This window comes from Anoplophora glabripennis, unplaced genomic scaffold, assembly GCF_000390285.2.
Source record: "Anoplophora glabripennis isolate ALB-LARVAE unplaced genomic scaffold, Agla_2.0 scaffold276, whole genome shotgun sequence".
NCBI classification, from domain to species: Eukaryota; Metazoa; Arthropoda; class Insecta; order Coleoptera; family Cerambycidae; genus Anoplophora; species Anoplophora glabripennis.
In genome coordinates this window covers 393,209-412,596 of record NW_019416521.1, presented here as the reverse complement: position 1 = coordinate 412,596, position 19,388 = coordinate 393,209, and the positions used below count along the sequence as shown (strand labels likewise).

At 33.4% G+C, this 19,388-nt stretch overlaps 1 protein-coding gene across 1 annotated transcript in view; it reads right to left on the bottom strand.

Moving 5' to 3' along the window:
* The window catches only part of LOC108907559 (sodium/potassium/calcium exchanger Nckx30C), a 140,566-nt gene that overhangs the window by 32,354 nt on the left and 88,824 nt on the right, over window positions 1–19,388 (bottom strand). Inside the window, exon 4 of the mRNA XM_018711297.1 lies at window positions 8,860–9,062. Coding sequence (XP_018566813.1) covers window positions 8,860–9,062 — 203 coding nt within the window. The remainder of the gene's footprint in view (window positions 1–8,859; window positions 9,063–19,388) is intronic.

Below are 19,388 nucleotides of genomic sequence, written 5' to 3'. Positions count from 1 at the left end.
GGTGCACCACCCCCATTTTAGCAGGGCAGTAAGGGCTTATTTAAATACCCGATCGATGGATCGATCGAAGTAGTCCATTTCCGTGGCCACCTTGGTCTCCCGACCTTAATCTTCTCGATTTTTTTCTTTGGGGCCATCTTAAAAGTCTTGTTTATCAAACTCTTATAAATAGTAATGAAGAATTATTATTAAATCGCATAATGACATACGCCGAGATCATTAGAAATGATCACCACATGTTATTTCGAGTACAGCAAAGGTGTTTGAGCAATTTCAGAAAATGCATCGAAGTTCAAGGTGCACATATTGAACATTTTACTTACCAGTTTTCTTTTTTCTTCTAATAATTTCCATAGAAATCAAGATTTTTTACAAAAATGTTAATATTGCATTTTTTTTAGAATAAATGTATGTTATTAATAAAATTCGATTTTCTCAAAAACGGTACAAGATATCGACTGATATATGATATACCTTTTTTTTTCAGCTTCTTTATTTGAAGACGAATAACTCCACAACGAAACCCGATAGGAAAAAAATTTTTATAAAGTACTACAACTATTTTGACCTCCCTTGTATACCCCTTCATTTTTGGCCCCGTGTATTTAAATTCTTTTCATTATTTGAGAGTAAACTTTTTGTCATGCCGATTGACTGTACGTAAATTATGTTAGATCAGGTATTGCAATCGACAAAATTCCAGTAGCGTGTAGATAAATATTTTTAAATAACTTTCGGAATGCCCTTTTTTATTTAATTTTTATACAATGGTACTTGTACGTATACATCCCATTTTTTATATAAGGTATGAATCATAGATATTAACAAAAATATTAAAAACTTGCTTTACTTTAAATAATAATGGTATACTCACTAGTTGAAAGTAAAAGAAAATTATGAGTTACGAGATAAAAGCTATTTTTTGCTTCACTGTATGTTCAATAGAAACATTAATTTAGGATTAAGAGGAATTCGAAATTTTATTACCCAAAAGCTAAAAGGTAAAATCTTGGAAACGGTTATTTTATTCTCAAATCGATTTATTTCCAACACGTATTTAGAATGAAATGAATCTAAGATAAGATTCCAAAAGTAGTTACCTTATTATTGTAATACTTGCTAATGCAGATTTTGCTAGCTTAAATCGATTTTTTTCACTGGATATCTAACTGCAATTGTTTTAACGCGTATTTAGAACGATGTTAACCTTTTTTCTCAATTCCAAAAAATAATTAAACTTTAACATTCTGTAGAGTGCAAACGACAACATTTGATTAAGGCATATTCCATCAAGTTGTCTCCCATTTTTAATAAAACCCTCTGTATTTTAAGTATTTCTTTATACATATACAGGTTCGGAAAGTACCGATGGTCCATCTGCCGTTACGTGAGAGCGATAAAGTAAGACATAGAAATCCATGCGATAGAGAAGGATGATTATAATGAAGGAGTCTCATAGTCACCGCTAGTTTCGCCCTTCTATAAATAAGATCCACTTCTTATTTGTGGAAGGGCGAAATGGGCGGTGACTTAGACGCTTTCATTATAAACATCTTTCTCTATCGCACGGATTTCTATGACTTACTTTATCGCTCTCACGTAACGGCAGATGGACCATCGGTACTTTCCGACCCTGTATACCGGTGTATGTATTTATTTTGTTTTTATTATAAAACTGTCTATATTAAGAATTTTTGCAGAAATATTTCTTTTTGTTGTTCTTCTTGAAGAAACTTAAAAAATGACTATTACGGTTACTAGGCCATTTCACGAGAAAAAAATATTAAAAATAAAAAAGTTATTCATTTAAAAAATCAATGGAGATATCGGTACACTGTCGTTAATTCCAGAAGATTTAAAAGTAAACAGGCACAACCCATTTTCATATATTAAATCATCATATTTACTTAAAAAAATAAAGGTACATTTCTGGAAATATGACAGAAGTCTACCTGACGAAACTGTGAAATTCTACGCCAATGGAAAGTCACTACTGCGAATGTATAAAGCACTTAAGCACAACTGTATTCTCTAGTTGGTTTTACAAACGCTACTTTGAGTTACCTTGTATATTTTGTATAAGAATCAGGATTAAGCCAGTGATGTGTCTCGGTTGAACATACAATGTAGGTATAATCGTATATTAGATTTGAATGCGGCACAAGTATAACATCAGAAAAACAAGTGCACCAAAAAATATTCAAAATACCTGGGACCTTCTCACAAACAGAAAATGACTTAAATTTCACTATTTCGCCGCTTTCGCCGGCATCATCTGAAGAATATTTACGTGAATAAAAGGTCCGAGCTACTTTTGACAATCATATGCATAACAATAAAATCTGGAAGAGAGTTGAGCTGTAAACAACAATAGAACAAGTAAAATGCCAAAACTACCATAATCTACGTGGGTCACTGGAACAGATGGGAAGAGGGGGAAGAGTTTAGAGAATATGGTGATTGTAAATCTGTCTTGGTGTTAATTAATTTTTACTAATTATCAGGACAACTGAATTGTATACGTAATAATAATACATCGCCTTTCCTTCCACACAAGTGTAATTATGCTTTAAATATCTAGTAAAGAAATGAAGAAACGTGTAATAATTTTAATTAGGAAAAAATGGAATTCGAAATATCATTTGCAGGGGTTAGAGAGTAAATATTAGTTTGTATAATTATGAGTATTCAAAATTTTACTACTGTTTTTAAAACTTTTATTTTGGGTTTTGATATAACAATTCTGAAAATACATACAAAATAAAATTACTGTTTAATTGCATTTGTTGAAAACATTCAGTTGTCCGAGTTCGTTTAACTTTCGAAATTTATTGCAAAATGGGGGCCTCAAGTGCCTTTTTAACGAAAGTTTAGGGAGCAGGCATACCTAATAATGTGTCTTGTTTCATTTGCTAATACAATGATATTTAGTATAATAATTAACCTTTGAGTTTGATTATGGCCAGGACATCATCATGCTATAAACAACAAGACAAAAAGTGTTTAAAATAAAAAAGGTAACCGTATATATTTACAAGAGCTACACGGAGAAAAATAATTCTTAAGTTTTGTACAGATTGCCTTAAATTTGACAATGATGAACAACATTTTGTCATAATAAATTTAATTGAAAATAGAACATACAAAATTTGCTTCTACTTATGTGGTTTTTTTTAACTATGATATATTAATTATTATTTATAAAATCTCTATACACAGGCTGTAACTTTAAGTAGAATGTCAGTTAATGGCTTCTGACATTGATCTAGCTTAAATTAACTATAGTAGGATCATATTCGATGCAAAGTAATAAATCATTGCCTGTCAAGGGAACCAATGAAGTACGCCTTTAAGGGTTTTACAAATTGAATAATTTCTTTATACATTATGAAGGGACGAGGGGATCAGTTCAGGTCTGGCACCCTTGTTGCTACAAAAATTCCTTTATTCTCATAAACTATTTATTTTAAATGTAATTTATTATAAATCCAATTTGTTTCCTAAATTCCACATATGTACTACATTTTACCTCTGTACGCGCCACTGTTGTTTACTTGTTTTTTGGAAGCGCTCTCTAATTGACGGCAAAGCTCGCCAGGTTAGTATTTGACGTATAACCGACCAGTTCGTACACTCGATGCACCTGGGCGACTGCAGCTACTACCAGAACACAGTGCGTATGCAGCGGTATTTCAGATTTTACATTCAATTTCATTTTAAATTTAAAATGGTTCATCTTACGCCTCCTAAAAATGAAGACACGATTTTCCTTTGATAAAAGATCGACAACTTTTTGCTCTACTTTGCATCGAATACGATCCTACTATTGATCTATACTACAGTCACTTTACATATTCCAACATATTACGTTTATTTAAGAGAGTTAAAACAAGTACATACCATTAAAAAGTTATAAAATTTTAAACATAATACAGTATGTTTTCACTCTTTTTTCTTATTCACAGATCATCGGTGCTGGACATCATAAATTACTCCAAATGAAATAAAACAACAAAAAAATAAGTTTGTAGTGAGTGCTTGATCATTGTTTACACAAATGGAATCTGTAAGTTGACTTTACACCAGATATGATATGACAACAAAATGGTAGACGCCAAAAACAAACAACCAAGGTTAACTCGACGAAACATATTCGTATTCATTTATATTAATTTCTAGTTTATCGATTTACGAGGTGCTTGTAATACATTATGTAATTTCGTGACTTTAAAAGTTCAATTCTTACGACGAAAACAAACTTATGACATGTGTCATCCACACCAAGTTACAGCCTGTATATATGTGGCACAGTGGTAATACAGTCATTAGCCAAGTATAATTTGCTAACCCTACATTTTAAAATTGTAATTAAACACTTGTATGCAGTGTGCCACAAGAATAATAAAAAATTAACTCGCATGCTATTCTAGACACGCGACATTAGAGGGTAGTGTTCTCTGACATGCGTCAATGTACTTCTGATTTTGTTTTTCCTTGGGTTTTGTTCGTGTAACGAAAAATATACAGGTTCCCCCAAAATTGACATTCTACAATAAAAAATAAGACAAAATATTATGATTTTTTAAAGGTGAGTCCCTGAAAGTTGTTTTTTTTTACCAGATATCCCCGAAATTATCAAGATAATACAAATAGATGTGAAACTAGATATTACTATTAGTTTTGAATCCGATGGTCAAGAAATCATCTAAATTTTAGACAAAAGTCTTCCAAACTAGAGGTTATATTTTACTCTAACAAATGTAGCTTAATGATGCCATTATTGTTTCGATATAAACAACAACATTGCGGTACGCCTGCGTCCTCCGCTTTCGCTGGTTCAGATACAGTAAGGGTAAAGTCGCATTCTGCATTCTGGGCTTGCTTCGGGGTCAAGCAACAACAAACTGATCAAGTCACAATCAACAAAAATAACACCAAAGACAAATAACTCACAATTGAATCGGGTTTCCATGGACATTGCTATGCTCGAATAAATCATAACGCAGTAACATCTTATATGACTAAAGTATCTACTACTTAAAACTTAATTGAATCATTTAAATGTAGATGGTGCTTCACTCGCTTACTAACTCCTTTCTGTGGAAATGTGACTGCAGAATGTATGTACAACTTATGGCGTTAGGATCGTTATGTTTTTAACAGGTGAACAATATTTTATTTGCCAGGTAACAGTTTCGTTTCATTAAAAATTTGTTGAGCACGAGTTAGCTTCAAATTTTTACTGCGGAACATGAGAAATGGTGTGTCTTTACGCCAATATTATATTGGGACGTAAAATGAAATTGTTTGTTGCATTTATTGCACATCGTAATATGTCCGGTTTTAAAATATTTGTCCAAAACTATTTCAGGGATATAAAATTGAAATTGGTTTTATTATCAAGTTCAAAATCTATAAACGTGTTCTTGGAGTCTTAAGGCGGGTATCCATTTGTGTCAAATGCCTCGTAATGTAACACCGAACATGTTACGTTACAGCTAGTGGAAAATTGTTTGCATGCTACGTGTAACAAATTTGACACGCGTAACTAATCCGGGACGAACCATCAGTTGTCGGTTTTTAGTCGTCGCATCAAAGGGGTGCAACAGTACTTTCTGCCACATGTTGAGACGGGGTTACTCTTTTGACCGTAACGTTGCCTGTTGCACATGTGATTTTATCATATTTTTTGTTTCGTCAGTCTTTTGTATATGGTCTGGGGTCATTTGTTTCCTGCAGTGACTAGGAAGAGTGTGTTTTTCTGTGTTTGTGCCATGGAGTCGAGTAAAGAAAAGATTCCAGGAGATTTCCGTTTCTTATTTTTCAAAATTGTATGATGAATAAAAATATATGACGCTGCTGCTAACTGCAATTGCAGTGACGAATCTATTATTGCAATCAGGTTCATACTGCGAGTTTATGTTCCTGTGTCGTCTCGTAACCTTATTTTGTTACGTTACGGAATGAATGATACGACCAAAACCACACACACTTTCGCAGCGAACCGTGTCACCTTTTGCAACAGGCCGTAACATGTTCGTTGTTACGTTACGGAGCATTGCCACAAATGAATACCCGCCTTTAGATTCCTCAGAATCCTTTTTATTAACAAAATTTAATAAAATTCGAAATATTTGGAATTATCCAATTTTCGTGGCTGAAAACATACATAGGTATTGAATTGTCGAAATCGACACAGATGCACTAACCAAATTTGGACAGTATATAGCTAATACAATCCGAAACATTGCCTTGCTGTTAAAATGTTGTCACAACCGTTTTCGGTGGCGAAAATTCGAAATATTTGGAATTTTCTAATTTTTGTAGCTGAAATCATACATTTACCTACTAAACAAGTCTAAATTATATATTAAGAAAAAATATCTTGTTCTAAGCAAAGAATTTATACTCCAAGTGTTTTTTTTAACTGCAACGCCGTGTTTCCCACCTCATTGATTTTTTCTTTGTTTACTTTATCTTTCAGTGTTCCCCATAGAAAGAACTACATGGACATCAGTCATCTTGAAATTATTACTATTAACTAATTTTAGAATTATTCACAAAAAAAATATTTAAAAAATGTCCACAGAACACAGTGGGATTATTATAAAAGATGATTTATAATTTAATATTTTAGTTAGTGAGTGTCAATAAATAAATCAAAATATTGTGCAAACTGTCAAAGCAAATATGTGATATAATAAGAAAAAAGAAAAAATCTGCGCAAAACGAAAATTTGGTTTATATTTCTTAAACACAATATTCAATAGTTTTTTTTATACATTTCTTTGAGATGTAGAGAAAATTTACTAAAATTTTGGATTTTACCTTTTTCGCTAGACAGAAAGGCTAAAATGTAAGAAACCCCTCAAATATTTTTATTTTACACAATAACATTTACGATAAAATCATATCTATTTCGACATATACTGGTAAATCCAAAATACTGAAAGCAATGAAGAATCTGCTATCCCTTCTTGCTTATTTAAAGCTTTTCTACTATTTATGAACAAATTTAAACCCATATAAATTTGAGATGAACCAGGACATCTTTTTTTAACCTAACCTTAAATAATTTAATACCGAGAGGTGCCATGATTTCTTGGATTTTTTATTTACCATGTCATTCAAAATAATAATGGAAGAAAATAATTTAAATTGATACATAGATAAAAAATGAAATAGGTGTTTTAAAAAGACGATTTAAAATCTTGCCTAAATTTGATGCTAATATTGAAGCTAACGCATAAATGAAAATTTCTTCAATTTATTTTCCGTTTGCAGTCACATTTCCTAAAGTTTCTCTCATAAGCATATCCCTTTTTGGCACTATAGTTTTAGTGGATTAAAAAAGTCATTTTTATAAAATTTATTTTCGACTTTTGTTATTATTACTGTTGCATATTCTATAGTAATTTGGAAGTTTATGGGTGCAGTTTTTCAAATATTTTTGAACTACAAAAATTAAAACAGAGGTCAGAAGACATGATTCACATTAAGATCGGACAATGTAAGGGGCAGCATTTCAATAGAAGTAAAATGATTTGGTTTTACTTATTTTTGTAAAAAAAATAACATTACGGACAATGGAAACACACTTACACGTTATGAGGACTGTTAAATAAAATGTCTAATCCCTTGTCCCCAAAAAGGTCAATCATGGTTTGCTTTGTGAAATTGAAATTATATTATTGGGAAAAATACAGGGTGTTAATAATACATAGCCCCATAAAAAAAAGTATCGGATCTGGTATTCAGACCCATGTATTTCCATGTACTTTTTCCGCTAAATCCAAATTTGCCTTCAGATTTGGCCCAACGAAGAAACAAGTTTTTCATTTCTTTTTTGTTTTTGTATTACTTATGTTGTTGTTTCTGTTGTTATGATGATTTTTAGATATATTAATTCTTATGTGACTTTACCGTTTTGATATTTTTTTATTGATTGACTGACATTGTTTCTGATTAACGTTTGTACTTTTTGGTAATTTTTATTTTTACTTATTTTAAACGTTTATGCTTCTTGTGTTAATGTGTATTTATTGTAGCTGTAATATTCATCCTGTAATTGGGTCTCTCCCGTTGGATGAATGAAATTAAATAAATAAATAAATAAATTAAATAAATAAATAAATGCTCAAAAATACCTCCATTTCCAGGAACACAAGCCCGACATCTTTTTAGTATCGAAAATGTAATTTGTTCGAAATTTATTGTTGCTTGAATCTGATGAAAAGCATTATTTATTCTTTCTTCTAACTGTTCAGAATATCAAAGTTGCTATCGCAGCCCACTATGTAAGATTAAAAAGCATTATATTCGAATATCGAAGTATGTCCTCGGTTCGTTTTTTAAGTTTTACTCGAAAATCGAATTTCTTCGAAAAATATAAGAGGGTAATAATTTGTAGAAAATTGAATGACGAATTCGAAAATATCATGGTTGTTGCCGTAAAGCAGTGGCGTAGTATTTTATTTAGAAAAATATGCCACCGAAACCGTGTATCTCCGCCGTTGGCGCATGTAAATTTTAGGAAAAGATCTCAGATTTTGGACAATGTTTACATAAACACATGTGCCCAATTTCAAATTATTTCACCTACTAGTTTTTAAATTATTTAAAAAAGATTAAAGATATCCCCTGTATCTTTTTAACGAAGCGTCCTAGATAAAAACTTTACAGGAAAAATTCCTTAAAATTCAGCAAGAATACGAGGTTTCATTTTTGGTCACCATTTGCGAATCACCCTGTATATTTCGTGTCATTAATCACCCCTAGTAAGTGAATATGCTTACGAGAGCTTCAAGCGGGCTGTTCGACCTCCAACCCCGAATTCCTATCACCCAGTGGGCCACTTACCGCATCTAGATTGACGTCCGTAAGGGCGCTGGCGACGCCGTTTGGCATGTCGGTCGGCGCCAGCATGGTCTCCTGCTTGGTCGCCGCGGCGACGTGGTTGGCCGCCGAGCTGGTGGCGGCGCCGTTCTGGGGCTTGGTGGCGTCCAGCAGCACCTTCAGCGAAGCGATGGCGTGCAGCTGGGTGGCCTTCTCGTCCACCTTGCCTGAAAAATTCCGGAATTTGGAGTTAGAAGGGAGCTGGGACTGTCGGGGAGGTACATTCCATGCGGTGTTCATGGCATTTGGCATAGTCTCGCACAGAAATTTGACTTGTGACGTGCACAGAATGGTGCTCATTTGCTATATGTAAGTAAGAAATTGAACATATCATTCAGTTTGGAAATATATATACATAGAGTGCGAATTTATACAACAAAAATTAAAGATTTCTTAAAGTACATTAATTCTCTTTAAGACCCAGTTACCACAAGTATTATACTTTATATACAATCGTGCAGTTTTTAAATATTTGTTTGATTTTTAAAAATGACCCTTTAAAAACGTTACGCCACTGTAATATTTTAAGATAATCCTTCTTTAATTACGAGATAAATTGTCGTTTTTGGATATTTTATTTAATTCGTTAATCTGTTTCCTAACTTTTTTATCATATTGTTCACTATTTTCAATTTTCAAACATTCATATATATTTAATATAATACGTTGACTTTTTACGTGTAAATCTTTGTTTTTAAACTCTGAGTTTGTTTCGACGCTTTTCGAACCGGTTCCACTATTTGGGGATTTTCCCGAGTTATTTCGCTATCCTCCGCTTCAAAGAGTCTCCAGAGAGCCACGCTAATTTACTAGATAATTACATATAACATTTATTTTAATAACTATTACCCTTTACTGGTTACGATATGAACAAATAATAATATCAACTAATAAATAATAATACCTATTATACCAACAACATACCCCGCCAAGCAATGCTCTGCACTGCACTGGCAAAGAGGCAAAGCTAAGTGAACCCGTGTACCATACAAAAAAATTATTTACGACCTAGTGGACCAATACAGGTTTGCTTTGATGACCAGCGTGCCGCCGTCAATTCTACGTCAGGCGGACTAGTTTACCAATACCGGACTCGCCGAATTGCTATTCGAGTATAAATTACGAGACACATCATGGTCAAAGCATAAGAAGAAATTTCGGGAGAAGTGCATACGGTCCTGTGCTTTAAGATTTACAGATTCCAATTGACATCGTAACAACTATATAAACAGTATGCTGTGGTTAAAATTGCTATATTTTTTGTATCTGTATTACCGCGTCTTGCGCTTAATTTTGAAAAAAAAATGAATTTCAGCGATTCTGAAGGGGAGATAGTAGAAATAGTGAAAGAAGTACACGGTAAAAAAATTTCACTCGAATTTCACTTAATTTTATTCAATAATGTATCAATTTCTGTCCACACCCGATTAAGTGATATGTTTTCACTCTATTAGTTTGAATACAACTGAATGAAACTATTGCATGAGAAATTAGTGAGTTTTACTCAAATCCGAGTTACTGCTAATCTATCAATTGAGCGACTTTTGACTCTATTCTAAGTATATAAAACCAATTTAGAGTTAACTTTTTCTCTAATACGATTTAAATTTAGCTATTATTGCGTCAATTTTTACTCAGACTTGGTTTTTAATTAACTAAATATTGAGTGCAAAAATGAATAACTCTTAAATGATTAATTAGAATAGGATATACAGTGTCGAAATTAATTCACTTCACGGGGCTTCCTCCTGTCTTGGCTGAGACCCGCCAGCTGAGACCCACCGCCGCAGGCTAAGACCTGTTCTCCTGGCGATCACGCTTTTCTGGAGTATGTAACGGGCCCCTATCAACTATGGTCGAGATTACAGAAGCAATATGTAAGTAGTGCCATCTTCACGACTCCATTCAAATTACTCGAAATTAATATACATTTAAACTCATTCAGTAATGAGGACATTTACTCTGATTTAGGTACAAGTGCACCAAATACGAGTATACGTTAGGAATTTATTTAAGGAGTACCTATATTTGAGTGAAACTCAGTTTTAGTTTAAATATAATCACAAATGAGTAAAATGATCAAAATGCCCAATATTGAGGTACAATATACTCAATAATTTCACTCAGTGGATTCACTCCGAACCTTTACTGCTTTCACTCATACCGATTTTTTTACAGTTTATGTATCATCGAGGCCTTGGCATATAAATCACAATCGACTGTTTTTACTCTCTTAGAAAGGAAAGTGTACCAAATAAGCTGTTGGAATAAATTCAGTTGGAAAAATATCAAGCCAGATAGCTAAATGAAATTACCGGATACCTACTAATACCTGCACAGGACACTGTTTTAGAGGGATGTCTGCAACGCTATTGGCAGACGCCGGAGGAGATTTCAAGACTTTGAAACGTCATGGTGGATGGAAGGTGTCCTGTGTAGCTGACGAATATGTGACCGATTCAGTAAAAAACAAGATTGAAAGTGATGCCTGTGGGGTAGAAAAAACGATTCAAATTGACAAATCAGTGGCAACAGAATATTCGACAACAATCTCCACTACTAAGACAACCTTTAGCCAATTTGTACCATATATTAAAATAGACGAGGAGAAAGATTACAATGAAAAACGATAATTTGAGAAATCAAAAATTAGCGATCACGCTTGAGGGAACGGTTATATAATTGAATGGGGTTGAACCAAAATTTTGGGGAACAGAAAAATGAAAATTAAAATAGACCGTAATTATTTTGTTGAAGATTTGATTGAAAGATATGTTTCAAATTGCTTTGTGAATATTAGAAATTAGAATTAAACTAAGGCTAGCTAAATATTGTGAGGATAAATCCATATTTACTAACTACTACTAATGGATTTAGGAAAAACAAATCCACAATAAAAGCACTTTTGGAAATATGTAATGGAAAATGTTGTGGAGGGACTCGATGAGGCCGCTAGCACGAAGGCGTTTGACTGTGTCAATGTCGACATTTTGGTTCATAAATTAGAGTACTTAGAGGAAAAATACTTAATCTTTTATCCTCATATCTGTCCAACAGGAAGTAATATGTTAGTCTAAATGGAAATGAGTCAGGCTTTCTGCCTATTACAAATGGAGTCCCCTAGGGCTCGGTCTTGGGCCCAATATTGTTCTTGTTGTATGTTAATGATCTTCCTTTCTCGGTTGGGGCGAGTTTTTGTGTGCTCTTTGCAGATGACACAACGTTTTTAATGAGGGGTTCTATGGAGATGCATAATGATAATTTACTTTGTGCAGAGACCTGGGATCAGAGACCAGAGATCCGCATTGTTTGAAACTTTGTTGCATATTCACAGAAATGTGAATAAATTTCTTAAACAATCAGACGTTCATACTTACAGCACTCGATATGCGGATAATCTGGTGAGTCAGCATTCAAGGATTCAAACCACTAGCTCGAATAAGTTGAATATTGCATTATATAATGGTTTTAAGAATTATTTTAAAAATTGTTGTGTGGAGATGTTAATTTTAAGGAGTTTTATAAATTAACTAAAAAGTTTCTACTGGGACATTGCTTTTATAGGGTTACAGAATTTTCAAATTATATTAAGTGTCCTTGACTATACATGTACTCTTTGTATGTAGAAATGATCAATAAATTAACTGGTAGTCACAAAAATTAAGTGAAAAATGCGTCTTTTATTTTGTTGGGAAAGTCAACTGGAGCACAGTATAATATTTTCTAAAATTAGGATAGTAGTAAATGAACTTTTCAAGGTATTTGACTTATGACAAATGAGGATTGCGTGTCTAAGGATATTTTAAAACTTTAATGTCCTTCGTTACACTTTTCAATGAAAAAGTGTGCTACTTTCGCAAACATGTCCTCACTGTATTGTGTCACTTACAGAAAAAATGAGTGATTCATAATTTGTAAAATACTAAACAAAATAAATATATGTATATTTAAAGAAAACTCTTGAATAAGGCAGGAGAAGAATAATTGCTTGTGTAGTAAAATGGAGGCGAAATAAAATTATACCACAAATAAATATCTTCCATTTAATATTCCTTCTACATCAATAATTGAAACGTACGTCAACAAAGTCGTCCCCAAACCTCATGCTGCAGGCAGCGCAGGACGTAATTCATGCAAACAGAGCAACGATGAGCTGGTTCCCCCCGGAGGAGAGTCGATTAAAATCGAACGATTCCTCCGTCAGCCGGGGAAAGGTTAACAGGCCTCGCTTTAACCTTTTCACTAAATGACGGGATGAATTACGCCATGCAATTTTAGCATTACCGTCCAGATGGTGCCCCGATGATATATTGCAGCCTATGCTGGAACGTTTAAATGAATTATACATTCTATAAACACCGAGTGAGCGCAATTTTATGGTTCAGGTAGTTTTTCAATGGGATATTACACCGTCTGTCTAGGGAAGCTGATTTACAAAGGTTAAGTCGTAAGTTAAATGTGTAAGGTAAGATGGCGCTAGTTCTATGTTACCGATGGTGGATTTCTTGTCATTGTTATCTTACTTATTATTCTCTGATCTCTGATATAAATATAAAGCTATCCGTGTTGATTAATAGAATTAAGAAAGAACCACATTTAACAGTTTTATAAAATAATTTATCATGTAAAAGACTACCTGTGCGCCTGTAAAATATCAGGACAGGGGAAAGTCTGGGGTCGGAGATCATTAATAATTGTAATTTTAATGACACTCCAGAAAATGCAAAGTTTCTAAAGAATGTTTCTAAAAAACTAAAATTTTATAATTATGGATGCATGTGCCATTACAAATAGAATCGATATTACCAAAAAAGTTATAAATATTTTATCTGCACCCACTATAGTAAATAGACTATTATTAATACATTGTTTTTAAGGAGGTGAGGTAAAGTGGATTTTACCGTAGAAGTGGTAGTTGCTATGGACAACGGGAGATAAGTGAGGTAACTTACCTCCCTAGGGAAAAAAGCGATTTCGAATTGTAAATGCATATTTCATGAACAAATAAATATAAATATTTGATGAACATTATATTTTATTAACTAACGAGCGTTCAAATAAAAACGTGGTCGAAGTTGGCTCTGACACATTGGACGTAGGGAGTAGCTTATAGCGACCAACTTAACCTCATTTCTCACTGTATAGCAGCTGTCAGTTTCAATAACGTTAATTACTATATAACTTTATTTTAAAGAATAATCGTGATAACAATAACAAACAATTAAAGGAGCTGTGGAAAGTGTCCCCCTCCTTGTTATAACAATAAATTAAAGCAGCTGTTGAAAGTGTCCCCCTCCTTGTTCCAAGCACTTTTCACACCTGTTCCTCAAAGAATTAAAGACATTTTCTAAGATGCTCGGGGTATTGTTAATTTCAGGAATCTTGTCTATAAGTCGAGCCTTCAGATGGTTTAAATCAGGAATAGGCAGTTCAAAAATAGTGTTTTTAAGGTAAGGCCACAAAAAGAAATCACACGGCGTAATATCACATGACCTCGGTGGAAATTCATGTTCAGCATTGAGACTAATAAAGTCGATTTTGGAAAACTTCCCTCAACATATTCAGCGTCTTGCCTGCCGAATGTGCCCTTGCGCCATCTTGTTGAAAGTAAAAGTTTGTAATTTCGTTTTCTTCCAGCTGGTTAACAAAAGGAGCGATAATTTCTTCTCTATACCTTTGCGCAGTAAGAGTACCATTAAAAAAAATAGGTCCATAAATCCTCCTTCGATTGAGAGCACACCAAACTCCAATTTTTTGAGCGTGTAGAGGGCCCTCGACAAAAAAGTTATCTGGTTTTTCAGAAGACCACATTCTCATATTCTGTGAGTTTACGTAACCACTTAAATGAAACCAGGCTTCATCAGAAAAAAAGGTGATATTATGAAGTTCACCGTAGTTGTTTAAAAACCATTCACAAAATACAGCCCGTCGCGGAAAATCAACTTCATGAAGTTCTTGCTGACAAGTTAAACGATAGGAGAACAAACGCAAATCTTTTTTTAACACTGTGTGGCAGGTACCGACTGATACTCCCACCATTTGTGATAAAACACGTACAGAAGTTCTTGGCGCATTTTCCATTATTTGTTGGACATTTTCTTTTAATTCTTCAGTCCGCTTTTTAGGTCGACCGCTTCCTTCTTTTCTTGTTACACTGCCCGTTTCACGAAAAACATTAACACAACGCTGAACTGCACTTTGAAAAATTTTGTACTCAACAATGCCGGGAAATTGATTTTGAAATTCTATGAAACATTCCTCAATAGAATACTTCCATATTCCATCAATCTTGCGTCCATTTCTAAAGTAGGACTCTATGATAAACACTTTTTGTTCTTGAGAAAACACCATTTTAAACGCTTTTTAAAACGAAAATATTCAAATTGATAGCGGCGATATAGCGCTTTGACAGATGACGTTTAAGTTCATTTGCTATACGCTACGCCCTACGTCCAAATTTTCAGAACCAACTTGACCACGTTTTTATTTGAACGCTCGTTACATACAAACATAATGCACCCCTAACGAATTACAACCCCTTAAAATTGAAATAAAAAATAAGTATAAATTGTTCCTAAGAATATGAAGATAATTTTTTCAAACTTGGCACACGACCAATATAAATAAATAGCCATGTTTTACCCTTCGTTTACCTCTGTATTTATTATACTCCATATTTTTATGGCTTGACCAATATCAGGAGATAATTTGATTCTAAAAGTTTTTTTCTCTATACATTTTTTTGATACGACCAATATTATTGGATAGCATAATTGGATACATAATTGGATTGTATCGATTTTTAAAGTAAAAGAAAACGAAGAACAAATATGGTACTATTAAAAGTGTTTATATTGATTTAGAATGTACATTTAAAATAATAAAAAAACTATTAATAACTTAAATATTATTCTCAAAATGCCTGCCTCCGGAACCTACTACCTCAACGTAAGCATGAAGTCTACTTCACTCCATTAAAAATTTCAAAAAAATGACAACAGTGCGACACAAAAAAGTTGAGTTTATTTAAATACAGGTACAACACTGTATGTGGCGCCCTCTAACATTAAATAAAAAAACAAGTAAACATGCGTTTCTCATCATCAATACTACCAGTTTTCCGAATTTGGTCAAATTGCCGTGTTATTGAACAAAAATATAATCAAAATACCAATAAATTTTTTTAGACGCTTTGGACCTGTATAATACAGATTATTTTAGCAAAACTTTCTTATTGGCCGATCTTCCACACTGCATAATCTTTTTTTTTTGGGTGAGTTGGGACTCATCATGTACAAAGTTTTTTGACTATCTACAGGCGATTTAAACGTATAAACTTCACGTCACGTCAGATAAGAAAGAGCCCGACTACCCCGAAACGTTTGACATGCCAGATAGCGAGAGGATCCGTCTATAGGAAACGAGTTAAGAAGTCGAGTTAGCCCACTTCCCAGCTCTATCAACTGTTTGCACAGCCGCCTGAATCATTTATCTCACAAGATTTCGCGCTTTGGCTATTCCAACAAGATCAGAAAAGGATGAGATTTCCCTCACACTTTACCGCCTCATGTAAGACCGGGCCTACTTAATTAATCAATATTTCGAGAGCTTTTCTCTATCACTTGTTTTCTTTCAAGTTCGGCAAGGCCGCCCGAGTTCCAATAACTCTCCTGTAAAGTTTCCATTAACAAGATTGATTGTGGCCGGTCGAAGGCGAGGCAACGGTCTTGTTTTTGTTTCGGATACATTCACGTGTCTGTATTTTTTGGGCCGGAACTAAAATATTAGGCTGGAGAAGCCGGGGTTCGTATGAAAACTAGAAGGGAAAGGGGCATTGTGGCGATACGTTGCAAAGATAATATTGTATATAATATGAATATACGCAACGCTTAACAGAACCTAATGCAATTTGCTAATGTTAATCTGAACATATTCACAGAACACATGCTGTAATACCGAGCGATCCAGAATGAATGAAGCTGACGTCACACGTAACTGTTACCAAATATATTAAAACTTACTTCCATTTTGTCAAAATTACTTTCCCTTTTCTTAGATTTCCGACCGACATGATCTGTCAATTCAGAGACGTCCGTGCTTCCCGTATGTGCTTACTGTTGTATTTATTTGCGTTGAATGTCTTTTTATTTGAATTTATCATTAATCTTCTAAATAATCAGTGTTTTTCAACGCTAATCATCTGTTAACTGTTAGTTTTGTGGTAAGAAAGCAAAAACTGATGGTTTCTTCGGTTTCTACTCGAACTGTTTTAGGTTAAAAAATGGTCTTTTCGTTAGAAGGTGATAAATTTATTGTAGAGCATTTAGAGCACTTATAGCATTATTGGTCGAGGCTTATGGCCTCCAAGATCTCCGGACTTAATTCCCTTAGATTATATGAGTTTACGTGAATTTATTTAAGTATTACCTACGTATATTTGAATGAAAGTACTCAGTTTTAGTTTCTTTATAAAATATGGTTATTGAGAAATTAAATTTTTATGGGAATCTTCCTCTAATTCTCGTTCTTAGAATGTTCTTACAGTTTCCCACTTCCCTGAAAATGTCAAATGAAATGCACATGTTAACCAGTCAACATTCTCATAACAGTAACAAAACAATAACTACAACACGTGTACAAAGTCACGACCAAAACTGTACGTGCCAAACTACGAGCAACTCTTCAACATTACTTTTTGTATCGTTTCTACTATAATATAAATGGTGCTGGATAGAAATAGCTGTCTCTATCACATGTTATTATGAATGCTATATTACAATTTAATCGTACCAAATAGTACTTCTACGTGCAATAACCACACAAAATAAAAAATTTGGTGGGAAACACCTAGTATTATGTCAAAAAATTGAAGAATATAAGCGATATTCCAGTCAGTTCTGATGTGATGGTCTTCTTCACATAAGTTCCAATTAAAGAAGCTTTAGAAGATATCCATCAAAGGCCTATGGCAGATGACAAGGCCTATCACAGATTAGTTTCATGAACAGACTGAAGAAACAGTTCATTAATCCCATATCCTCAGTTCTGGCAAGTATCTAAATGAAAGATTTCGAGTTGAAAGTCATAGCATCAGCAGTCTAAGTGTTGATTCAGTTAGGTTGACAATACATCTGGTGTAAAGGATGTAACTTCGAAGGATTTGTGGACCACATTAATTAAATACATACAGATGTCAACTTCACCATACAGTTGGAAGAAAACGGTACCCTCCTTGTTCTTTCTGTCAAGAGAAAATCGTATGGTACTTTAAGTCACAGTTTTTACAGAAAATCGTCACATCTGGTTAAATATCTGAACGTTGTATCACAGATGATATTGTAAGCAACGTTTCAATTACCCAACATTTGAGAGTTACATAGAATACTTGGACGAATAAGTAAATCACCTGTGATCAGATGAAATTAAAACTGACAGTAATATTGGATAATAGACCAGGCGGTATCTGTTTTAGTTTGGGTGAATCGTATATCCATGGAGATGTTTGGCTTTTTGGCTTTCAAATATCACTAGAAATGAAAATTTTTCTATGCGCATAAAAAAAAAGTGGGCTTAACTTTTGACGGCGCAATATGTTAAAAAATTGGAAAAATGTCATATTTTTCTTCCTATTTAATTATGTATCTTTTTAAGAGTTGATTTTAGGCGAAAATGGAAGAGGAAAAAAATGTTTGGAATAAATTTTTTTACAATACATGACTCATGAATCATGATTATTATGGTAAAAATCGAAAAAATCACAAAAATGGGGTTAAAAAACAATACTTTTTAGGGATTTTTTTTGGTGCATTTAAATTGGGTGTAGGACCTTTATACTTGGCTCAAGAAAACTTCATGTTATGTAGAATCATCACACCAAATGTCATCAAAATCGTTTCGATAGATTTTGCATAATAATTTTGCAATCCTAATTGATCAATCGATCTGTTTTTTTTTTAAAGAAGCGTCTTTCCAAGAACTTTTAAAACCTGCTTTAAAAAAATTGATTTGATTGAATATTCATAAAGTTCTAATTGTTTATAAGTATAAAAATTCGACCAATGTTTAAACAAGCGCCACAGCTCTCCTAATTGACGGATTCGAATTTTCCAAAAAAATTTTGAAAGCCTGAGAGCCCTTCTATATGTGATTAAATTTTCAAGTATCTAGGGCCTTTTTGCTGTGCATAATTTTGAAAATTAGCAATATTTTTTTTTAATCTTGATTGCGAAATTATTATGCAAAATCTATCGAACCGATTTTGATGAAATTTGGTGTGATGATTCTACATAACATGAGGTTTTCTTGAGCCAAGTATAAAGGTCCTACACCCAATTTAAATACACCAAGAAAATTCCCTAAAATGTATTGTTTTTTAACCCCATTTTTGTGATTTTTTCGATTTTTACCATAATAATCATGATTCATTCGATTTGTAACCAGTCATGTATTGTAAAAAATTTAAATACAAACATTTTTTTCCTCTTCCATTTTCG